We start from the raw sequence: 11109 nt of genomic DNA on the forward strand, positions 1-11109 counted from the left end.
ATGTTACCAGGACAAATGTTATCAGTATTGGCCAGAGAAAGGCTGCTGGATGTACGGGAACATCAGAGTGGCGATGGAGGACGTCACTGTACTGGTGGACTACACCATTAGAAAGTTCTGTGTTCAATATGTAAGTCAAATGTGTGGATCTACATATCAGTATGTTTATCATTTTGAAAAAGCTAATTTTTAACATGAAATCCCCTTTTTGTATTATTGTTAAACAGAAAACTGTGTCTCAGTTAGCAGCACGATTTCACAGCACGTCAGCAAAAAAGTGATTATACTGTGCAGCAGAAATAAGGACACAATAACACAATAAAAACAACCAAAGATTAAGCCTTTATTTAGACATACACATGCTATTAAAATAATAGTGTGCTTTTTCAATATTGTTCTTAATATACTCCTTAATTGCTATAAAAAAACCTATCATCATAACATCTAGATTCTTATTAAAAATTAAACATGAAACAAAGCTACATTGAGATGGTGTAGTTCCCCATGGAGACATTTTAGTAAACTATTATGAGATGCAAAATATCATAAATACATGGGAAATGGAAACAAATTAAAGGATGTATGTTATGGGCCCAGCATGAAAGTGTAGGTGTATTTAACATACAGTAAACACTACAAATGTCTCATCTTTAGAGGTTCATACAGCGCTCTCAGTGTCTGTAGTTCTCTCCGTGTGTTTTTGATGCTGCCATCTCAGCCAAGCCTTCAGATTGCAAAATTCACTTTGTTCCCTTTCCATTTGAAGCCGGAGAAGTGCAGATATCCTCTCTGACTCTGTGAAAACTGTGACTGCGGTATAGCGCTGCAGCACGAGCTGGCACACTGAGAGCTTTTACATCCTCTGAACACAGAGCATGAAGTTGTGTTCTCTTGAGAGAGCATTCATGAGTAGGAGAGCGAGGCAGAGGCAAACCAGTACACATGTTTAATAATTGTATTCCGTCACAAGTAGCGAAATGACAACAAAAGACAAATGATTCAGTACATTTGAGGGTAATTTTCCAGTAGGTAGCATAGTATATTTGACTGATGTGTGTCTGCACAGTGAGCATGCTTCATGCTCAGGTTTGTTTCTGTGCTTCGCAGCAGGGCAGCGACGGCCCCCGAGCTCCGCGCCTCGTCACCCAGCTCCACTTCACCAGCTGGCCAGACTTCGGGGTGCCGTTCTCGCCCATCGGCATGCTGAAATTCCTCAAGAAGGTCAAGACTGTCAATCCAACGTATGCTGGACCCATTGTTGTGCACTGCAGGTAAAATGTGTTGTAAATCAAAAGCCAGAAAACAATATATGACTATAATCAATCAGCTAAGGTTTTTATCGAGCACATTTTATACAGCAGGCGTGGACTTCATGTGCTTAAAAGAAAAAGTAGAAATAGGCGCAGATCATTTCTGACAAAAACATATATAATACAAAGAAATATGAGTGAACAAGGTATTACAATAAAAACAAGTTAAGAAGGAATGTTCACATTATTATAATCGGAATGATAATACTGATTCGAAAATAAGGATCTTACTAATAGCCCTACACTTTAAACTTAACTAAAACTTAGTGAAATAAAAGTGTTTTAATCCGCTTTTAAAAGTTGACAGCAGAATTTTTGTCCTGTAATAGAAAGTTGAAGTTGTACCATAAGGAGTGAATTTAGATGATTTATTCTCTCTATAGGAAAGAGACCTTTGCTTCAAATGTTCTAAGCGAGGAACACAAATGTAATTAAATACAGTGAAGAGAAGTTAATAAAAAGAGCTGCTTCATTTCATTATAAGAGACAAGAAAATACTTTGCGAATGATGAATTTCCCTATTTGCAAGAAAATCTATTCGCAAAACTGAAATTTGGTATGTGAAAAAATCAACAGTTCTTAAAACCTTCAACACAGTTTTGAGGTATAAAACACTAAAGATAAACTTATTTTGTATTTGTATCATGTTAGGTTTGGTAATGTTACTGTAGAGCTCAACTTAACTGTAGGTCAAGAGTATAAACACTGAATTGAAGCATAAATAAATATATACTGAAGAGTGCATATGTTATGTTTTCCTGGCCAATCAGTGCAAAGCCTCACAAAAGAAATCAGCAGCTCAGAGAGCAACTGCAGCAACAGGTGCTGGGGGAGAGGGCCTGTTGTTCTTGAATGGGGCCCATTGAGGAGCCCCTCGCCCGCTGTGGACGGCAGCTCTGCTCCCCGCGGAGCCGTCTGCTCAAACGACCTCAGTAAATCTATTAGGAGTGTGCTTCAGAGGTGAAGCACTTTTACACATGCTCATGCTCCAGGCTGTCCACAATTGACGTCTATGTTAAGAGAACAGGGATAGCTTGGCAATATATTAGAAGAAAGCAGAAGCATTTTTATATTTATATATAGTTATGTTGTGTTGTCAGTAGTTATATACAGAATAGTTTGAAGCTTCGTTCATAATGTTGATATCGAAGTTCTAAATTCACCGTCAAATGTTTCTATTTAGTTTTTTCCATTGTTTTATTTCTTTTCAAACCAGTTATTTATTTATAGTTAATCTTTTCCAAAATGCATGTCGTTATCTTAATTTGTTGTTTAGCTTGTTATTTTTGGTGTTAAGCCTTTTCCAAAAGTTTGCTTTCCTACTTCCTAACACTCACAGCGAAGTTAGTTTTATTAAAGAAAAGATGACTTGACAAAGAAAAAAAGATCAACTTGATTTGTCCAATTAATCACTTTATATAAATTGAGGATTTTAGTTTCAGGAATTTAAATTTTAAGTAGGGTTATAATGTCATAAAATATGATTTTTGCCTTCATTCGAAAACCCTAATAGAAGCTTAAAATAAAAGTAGAAATACATTTGTTTCAACCATTTGGTACATGTAATGTTCCTCTGTTGCTAAGGTTCTATGTGTGCTATACAGAAACAATATTGTTTCAAGTTCTTATCCGACACATTTTCTTTCATAGCTTCACTTTTGTCCGACCTTGTGCCTTCCCCTTGTTTGTGTTTCCTCAGTGCCGGGGTGGGGAGGACTGGGACGTTCATTGTCATTGACAGTATGATCGACATGATGCACATGGAACAGAGGCTGGATGTCTTCGGCTCTGTGAGCAGAATACGAGAGCAGCGCTGTCAGCTCATCCAGACAGATGTAAGTGTTGACCCTCTCCGGCCTGTGGTACACAGACTGACAGCTCCACTCTCTCTCTAGTGTTGGAGGCACAAACAAGAGAGGACACAGAAAAACAACCTCCTCTATGATACATGAAAATAGTAAAAAATAGTTTGGCAAACTGAAGCTACTTCTTCCACCTTTTCCTTGACTTCCTCTGTGTTCCCCCTCAGATGCAGTATTCCTTTATCTACCAGGCTCTGCTGGAGTACTACCTGTATGGAGACACGGAGCTGGATGTGTGCTCTCTGGAGGGCCATCTGCAGAGGCTTCACAACACCAGGGCTCCCCACGACAGGCTGGGCCTGGAGGAGGAGTTCAGGGTAGGATGAAAGAGGCTCACTCTCAGACATTTCAGTCAGTAATGAATCGTCCCCATCACCCTGCACCCTGCATGGTAGGAAAACTTGCCCAGGGTGCCCCCCTTAGCGGTACTAACATAAATAACAATGCTTTGTATCAACTAATACTTTATAAGAATCCCAACATCTTCCACACAGGAATTAATATAACGTGGTGAAATATTCAAATTTTTGTTCTCACAGTTCCGTACACTCTTACTGAAATGATTCCCTAATGCCTCCTCTTCTTCTTCTTTTTTCTTCATCTCTGAAAATACAAAATGTTTTTGTCCAGCTTCTGTGTTTTTAAAACTGTCCGAGTCATCATATTCATAAGCGTTGAGCTGCCCTGCACTGTTGAAAAACAAACCTTTCATCATGTCAATCTGCTCCTGCTTTCTCCTGACAGAAACTGACCAACGTCCGCATAATGAAGGAGAACATGAGAACTGGAAACCTTCCCGCCAACATGAAGAAGAACCGTGTGCTTCAGATCATTCCTTGTAAGGACTGCTCTGATACTAATCCATAATACATCACATCCCAGTAACATCAAAGTGCCACACTGCTGGTTATTTTTATAGATATACACAGATATCCGGCTAATCAGGATGACTATGATCAATGGCATTTAACTACAGCTTGTATCTTGACTGAAATGTGAGAGTAGAGTGGGAAAGGGAAATTGTGGTTACAACTTCTTTTACAGTGAAATCTGATATCAGCTCTGGCGCATTTGGCTTTAATAACACAGCAACATTTGAACTTAGCTGTTATTTTTTCCATCAGCCTTTTCAAACTTTTATTTTATTAAGAATCACTTATGGAAAGTTTTTATTTTTCCTTTTTTTCTTGTGCAGATGATTTCAACCGAGTAATGCTGTCAGTGAAGAGAGGACAGGAGTTCACCGACTACATCAATGCCTCCTTTATTGATGTAAGCACTCCCTCTCAACCTCCTGTATAGATTTCCCATAGAAGTATATATAAAGCTCATTGTTGCCTTTACAAACAATGCAAAATATTATGTTTGCTGCACTCTCAAGTGTTGTTTACCGGATGATCTGCCCTCCAGGGCTACAGGCAGAAGGACTATTTTATCGCAACCCAGGGCCCACTGTCTCACACAGTGGAGGACTTCTGGAGGATGGTGTGGGAGTGGAGGTGTCATTCAATCGTTATGCTCACCGAACTCAAAGAGAGGGAGCAGGTACAGTACGCTGCTCCTGCAAAAGTACAGGCTGGAAAGTGGAGTTGCACATTTAGAAAATCTCTTTTATTTCATTTTACTATTCTACCTATTTCTTATTCCTGACAGCCTGTGTATGTATTTAATAGTTTTATATTGATCCTGTGGTGCACACTGAAAACACAGAAAAAAGAATAGGACATTAATCAGTCAAATGAAGCCTGATTGTATTTCCATCTGACCTTCTCCACCAGGAAAAGTGTTTCCAGTATTGGCCATCAGAGGGCAGTATAACATTTGGAGATTATACTGTGGAGCTGACTGCAGACACACAGTGTGAAACCTTCACTCTCAAAGACATGGTGCTCACCTACAGACCAGTGCGTAACATTTTATTCTAACCTTTAAAAGCTGAATTTCAATTCCCCTATATGCCTCCCTGTCTACTTTATTCTATCAGTTTAAAATGCATGAAATGTCAATATATCTAGCATCTTTAGCTGCATTAAAATAACAGAGAAAGCACTCTATCTCACCAGGAAAAGAAGTCGCAACACGTCCGACACTTCCACTTCCATGGATGGCCTGAGATCGGAATACCGGCTGAAGGAAGAGGGATGATTGACATTATTGCCGCTGTACAGAGGCAGCAGCAGCAGTCTGGAAACCGTCCCATAATTGTGCACTGCAGGTGCGGAAATTCACTTCTGATAATTTTGCTGCATGTGTATCTGTAGATGAACATTTTTACAGACATGGTATAAATGTTTCTGTCCGCCCGTGTTTTTTATTCCAACCCTTTTTCTTTTATCACCTAAATCTTTTAGAGGGATATTGGAAGGAATTACATTTTTACAGATACATTTTTCTCTCAAACGCCTGTTACAATAAATTGTACAGTTTGCCTCAGTAGACCTGGTGTTCTATGCCTAAACCACTTATGTGATCCCTTATAAAGACTTAGCTGTGAAAGCTTTGATCAGAACCTAGCTTCAGGTGAAGTGATTCTAAAGCAGCACACCCCTGTGGGATTGATCCAATCCACTGATTCACAGTCAATTAAAACCTCTCAAAGTGAAATCTCCTCTGACTCCCACTATGATTAATCTGATAAGATGAGCTAACGACAGGAAATGGTGTCATCACTCTCTTCTATTCCTTCATCACCACTTGTCTAAGAAGGGCTTTTTAAAGCTTTTCCTCTGCCCCTGGGAAACGGGGCTAACCCGATGCAATCCCCAAAGTCTCTCTACACTTCGCTTCCGAATCACACATCACTCTCACACTCGCTCCCCGTCTCTCTGTGTCTTCCTCTCTCCATCCCACCATCCTTGTAAACATTGACTCAGTCAAACACTGAGCTTCCAAACTGATTAGTGTTAGCGTTTGGATTAGCCTTTCTTTAAGTGGGGATGATTATTAGGACTATTACACAAAGGTCACCTTTTCTCTTGCAAACTTTTTAATTCAAATGGGAAAAAAAGCATCTGCTGCAAGGATTACAAGAGATTCATTGCAGCATTCTTTTTAAGAAATGTAGAAGTAGTGAGAATTTAAAATATTCTTATTCTGAGCTATATTTTAAATGATCTGTAGTTCTTCTGCAGCAAGGCAACCCATTTTCAAGGCCGTCCAGTGTGTGCAGAATGTGATGTGGTTGCTAATGTTTTTGTCCTTCATGTTTCAGCGCTGGAGCGGGTCGGACCGGTACCTTCATTGCCCTCAGTAACATTCTGGAGAGGGTGAAGGCTGAAGGCCTGCTGGACGTTTTCCAGACCGTCAAGAGTTTACGCATGAAGAGACCACACATGGTCCAGACTGTGGTGAGTAAAAGAGATCCTATCAAACCTACTGTGCAGAATCCGTCAGCTTATTCACATTTGTGTTGTTTGGAACTATTTCTATTTATGCAAAGTAACACTATTTTATCCTGCTTTTTCTTCCAGGAGCAATATGACTACTGCTACAGAGTGGTTCAGGATTTTGTTGACATTTTCTCAGACTACGCCAATTTTAAATAATACCTGTCAAATTAATGTAGGCATTTCCCTTTCCTGAATGTTGTTTTCTAAAGCAAGCTCTTTTTACACTTTGCACTTGATTACAGATCTAAACAATAACTGTAACATACTGTAATATAATGGAAAACATCTGTACTCCAGGAGAGTATGCCTCTGTCAGGAATGCTTGATCGTCAGGCTTCCAGTGTAAAATATGGTAATTATAGTGGTTTATGGTACGGTTGGGTTCTTTGATATGTATGTTCTGCTTCAGTTTTATGTTGCATATGTTGCAACAGTGTGAGGGTCAATAAAGGAAACATTCAAAGATTGTATTTCACTTAATCTATGAAGATATTGTATACTGTATATATTGTATTTATTGCTAAATACCTAATTACATCTCATCTGTTGTGGAAAACATGCATTTTATTTTATTTCTGCTTAATTTGTCGCTGGCAACAATGCCTGTTTTTTACATTAGTGTTGTTTGATTGCTATGAGGGGAATACATTGTGTGTTTGATAAGTATGGTAAATATAATTACTGCTTTTGCTAAAATAATGTCTTGTGTGACATGTGTGAATTATATTTATAATCTACTTTGAGCTCAAACAAAAACACAAGACTCAAGATACATTTCGTTCTGTTAGACGCTGCACATTTTCTCACTTCTGTCTATGAATAACTAAACAGCTGCTGCCTGTTGCAATTTTATTCAACTTCACCAACTTTCTTGTGTTGCCCATGGCAATATTACTTAGTGGATCGGTGCCTGACGCTGCAAAATGCAATTAGCCCACATTGGAACAGGCAGAAAAAAATGGATTATAACATCCCAACGTATCTTTCTACGTACGTAATGTTTTACAGCCAATCATGACATCCTTCCCTTTTTATACACATTTACATTTCCACTTTCCACTTGCATGTTTGCATTAAGCCATATTGATTAGAGAGACATTTCTAATCATGCAAAACTTGTCACCAAGTGACGCAATTTTAATACAAACAAGCCAGATGATTTTTGTTTTTATTAGACACACTTTTAAAAATGCATTGTTTTCAAATAATGGTTTACTTTATGAATCATGAATTCATTATTTGTACAAACACTTCTCAGAAAATTAAATGTACCATAGCTTAAGTTAAAGTGTGAAAGATATGAAGAAAAACAGAACATTTGAGTTTTATTTAAATATGAGATGTAGTTGAACCTTGTCTGGACAAGTATAATGAAAGAGCCAGTGTAGAGCTAAAATAGGAAGTATGCATGCACAGGCATTATGACATGTTTTGAGTGGTAGTACGTTTGGTATTTAAGGAAACCCCAACATTGCTGCTAAATCAGAAGCATATATTTTTGCAAGGCTTCTGCTTACTTCTTTATAAAACAGTAAGCTTGGTTTGGGTGAACAACTTTCTACTGTTTATACATGAAACACTGATCGTTTATGTTTATTTACTGTACATAATGTATCGTTGTGATTATTATCCATCACCAATGTTAACTGCATTGTTAACTTCATTGTATTAAATGTCCATGCTGAAAGAACAAGAAATAAGGGGAATGACAGTGAGGCCTTGCAGCTGATGAAACATAAATGCATGGGCACCTTGTTTCAGTGATGTTTCTGCCTTTTTGAATCTGTATGGATACTATTTGTTTGATAAAAGCTGATTCCAATAAATTATAGATGGAGAGAAATACCAGATTTCATCCTAATGTTGTCTTTTCATCTGCTCCATACACAGATGCGTTCGATACAAACACAATGATGTTTCTGATATATATTTCATGCTTTCTGAACCCTCATGGTGACGCCAGCATATTGGAGCACTTAGCCAGGTCCATTAGCAGTATTTTGTGTTCCATTAGTCGGTAAATGTGTCACACCTGCGGAGAGGGGGATTATAATCCTGACGGCGTCTCCTTCAACACCTATAAAAATCCCCCTCTGGCTAATGCGCCACATGCAAACAAAGCCAATACAGAGGTGAGTCAATCCACAATGAAGTGTGTTCAATTTTTATCAAGTTAGACTCGCTCCTCTTGGTAATTACTGTCTGAAGTACTCTTTGCTAATGTTGGTCATTGCTTTGTAACCCCCGGTCTGAGAGAAGCGGCTGTGACATTATTGTTTTTATTACTAATGTGTGTCCCTCTGCAGCTGTAATGGAAGCGAGCAGTAGAGTGATGGTGCAGGTGTTGATGTTGGCGTTGGTGATGCAGGTCACCCTGTCCCAGCACTGGTCCTATGGGTGGCTACCTGGTGGAAAGAGGAGTGTGGGAGAGCTGGAGGCCACCATCAGGGTGAGTGGTTTTTAATGTGGATGAGTCTAACAGTTTGAGCAAATGTGGTGTCTTGAAGGGAAAATCTCTAAAATGTTTCAGTTTAGCTTCTTTTTTGTAAATGTTCTTTTGGATTCAGATTTCTAACCCACCTTGGTTTCATTGTGTTCAGATGATGGGTACAGGAGGAGTGGTGTCTCTTCCCGATGAGGCGAGTACCCAGACCCAAGAGAGGCTTCGACCATACAATGTAGTAAGTGCTTATTATACATAATTTATCACCAATGTCTACTTCAATTGTACAATATTAATGTACAGTACACCACTGTGGGCCATTGTGTTCCCAAGCAGCAATGACAATATACAAACTGCTCCAAAGACTGTTTTTATTTCCCCCTTTTTGCATGAGTGAAAATGTGAATGCCTAATTTTATGTTTTTGAATGATGGCAGATGTGATGCGTATTTCCTTGTTTGCTATCCTATGTACAAATGAAGATTGAAGCATTTGTTGGATTAAATATTTAAGCAGCCGATGAAACCGTTAACTGTGATTTAATTTCAACCTCTTCAGATGAATGACGATTACAGTCATTTTGACCGAAAGAGAAAGTTCCCTAATAATTGAAGAGCTACAAAAAAAAAGAGAGAAAAGAAACACGGACTGTATTTGCATCTTCATCAACACCGGTGAAGGATCGCAGGAGACTGACTTTAAAAAAACATATTGCACAGATGAATTGAAATCTATGTCTGTAAGATTTACATTTAAAATTGTAATAAAGATTTTGGACTCTGATGAAATGATCAAATCTTTTTTATTTAGTTACATTGTAATCTAACCCTGTATATGTGGTCATAAGAACTGAAATGATGCTATTGAAATATAAAATGCAATTTTAAAAAAAGAGCTTTTTAATAGATTAAATTGCCTTTGTAAAGCAGGCACGACCGACAAGCATGACAAACTTGTGACACAACAATCTTAGCATGACAACAGCTGGTGATTAAGGCCAATTTATTAGAAATCAATGACTTAATTGAATTTGTTACAGTTTTGCTAATTCCATTTTCTGCCACACCAGTCATGTGCATATGTGATGTGGAAAATTACACCAAATGATTTTTTGTGTTGCTACCTGAATGTTGATTAGCCCCCCCTACATGAAAGACAAAACATGTTCGGCTTGTGATGTCCACAACAGCTTTCTGTAATTTAGGAGAACTGCAGCCATCCAAAACAGAAAGGGAATAAAACTTTTTTTCCCCTCCCTCCACTCCGTAAAAGAAATTGGTGTTCATTATAAAAATTGGAATTTCATATCAGGAAAGGAAAGGAATCAGCAGGGGGCATATGTTTTAAAGAGAACTCATTTTCTGGCAAAGCCCCACAGACAGAGCACCATACTAATCGCCTGGTGCATAAGGGGCCAGGATTCATGAACTGTGCTGACACCGTGGAGGCCCTGCATTGTTCGAGCGTGGTTGTAATGCACGCCAATGAACCCAAACCCGCTGGCACAACTGGGAAAAGGTGAACATTATAAAAGCACATAGAATTAAAAAGAAATTAAACCACATTCCAATGCACTTCCAGAACAATGCTTGTTCATTTGTGATACTTCACATCGTTGGTTTAATATTCATGGTTGTAATTTGCATAACACAATCATTTCCTTTGATGAGGAAAGACTTTTTTTTTAAAGTACTATATTTCTACTTGACAAAGTTACAGAATAACATCTTGTCTTGGTTATTTTCTTCTGAAAGTGAAAAGGAATAGATGTATTCCTCATCTTAATGGGGTTTTCAATATTGCATCATCCTCATAAAGGATAATTGTGCTTTTATAACTTTCCTAAAATATAGTTTTAATTCAATTTGGTATACTAGAGTGTGAGAATAATTAATGTTTACAGATAGAGCATTACATTCCATGAATTCCCTTTAAATAATCCCTAAGTGTTTGCTATGAAAGCCAACTTTCTCCCTCCCAGTGTCCTCATCAAGGACCTTCCTAATTGCACGTATATCAGGACAACAAAACCTGCTGGTATCTATGTTTCCAAATTTGATTTAACCTCACTTTCTCCTTCCCGGACCCCCTGGTGAATATTCACT

At 38.3% G+C, this 11109-nt stretch overlaps 2 protein-coding genes across 4 annotated transcripts in view; both read left to right on the plus strand.

The window, feature by feature from the left end:
* LOC117560853 (receptor-type tyrosine-protein phosphatase epsilon-like) overlaps window positions 1-8411 on the plus strand; it is a 29246-nt gene extending 20835 nt beyond the window's left edge. For 2 of the 3 annotated variants that reach the window (XM_034237933.1, XM_034237935.1), the window contains 11 exons: window positions 11-130; window positions 1108-1271; window positions 3010-3145; window positions 3340-3489; window positions 3917-4010; window positions 4368-4444; window positions 4583-4717; window positions 4951-5076; window positions 5236-5387; window positions 6384-6519; window positions 6643-6717. In XM_034237933.1, coding sequence (XP_034093824.1) covers window positions 11-130; window positions 1108-1271; window positions 3010-3145; window positions 3340-3489; window positions 3917-4010; window positions 4368-4444; window positions 4583-4717; window positions 4951-5076; window positions 5236-5387; window positions 6384-6519; window positions 6643-6717 — 1365 coding nt within the window. Of the gene's footprint in view, window positions 1-10; window positions 131-1107; window positions 1272-3009; window positions 3146-3339; window positions 3490-3916; window positions 4011-4367; window positions 4445-4582; window positions 4718-4950; window positions 5077-5235; window positions 5388-6383; window positions 6520-6642 lie in introns of all 3 variants that reach the window. The other variant, XM_034237934.1, reaches the window with a different exon arrangement.
* Window positions 8412-8872: 461 nt separating this feature from the next.
* On the plus strand, window positions 8873-9616 carry gnrh3 (gonadotropin-releasing hormone 3). Its single transcript, XM_034237936.1, has 3 exons — window positions 8873-9010; window positions 9162-9242; window positions 9563-9616. Exons 1-3 carry the CDS (start codon window positions 8873-8875, stop codon window positions 9614-9616), a joined length of 273 nt encoding a protein of 90 aa, XP_034093827.1.
* Window positions 9617-11109: the final 1493 nt, after the last annotated feature.

Source organism: Gymnodraco acuticeps, unplaced genomic scaffold, assembly GCF_902827175.1.
Source record: "Gymnodraco acuticeps unplaced genomic scaffold, fGymAcu1.1, whole genome shotgun sequence".
In the NCBI taxonomy this organism is placed as follows: Eukaryota; Metazoa; Chordata; class Actinopteri; order Perciformes; family Bathydraconidae; genus Gymnodraco; species Gymnodraco acuticeps.

Coding starts and splice junctions, on each gene's coding strand:
- gnrh3 (XM_034237936.1), top strand. CDS start 8,873: ATGGAAGCGAGCAGTAGAGTGATGGTGCAGGTGTTGATGTTGGCGTTG. Junction 9,011..9,161: donor AGCTGGAGGCCACCATCAGG/GTGAGTGGTTTT, acceptor CATTGTGTTCAG/ATGATGGGTACAGGAGGAGT. Junction 9,243..9,562: donor GGCTTCGACCATACAATGTA/GTAAGTGCTTAT, acceptor CAACCTCTTCAG/ATGAATGACGATTACAGTCA.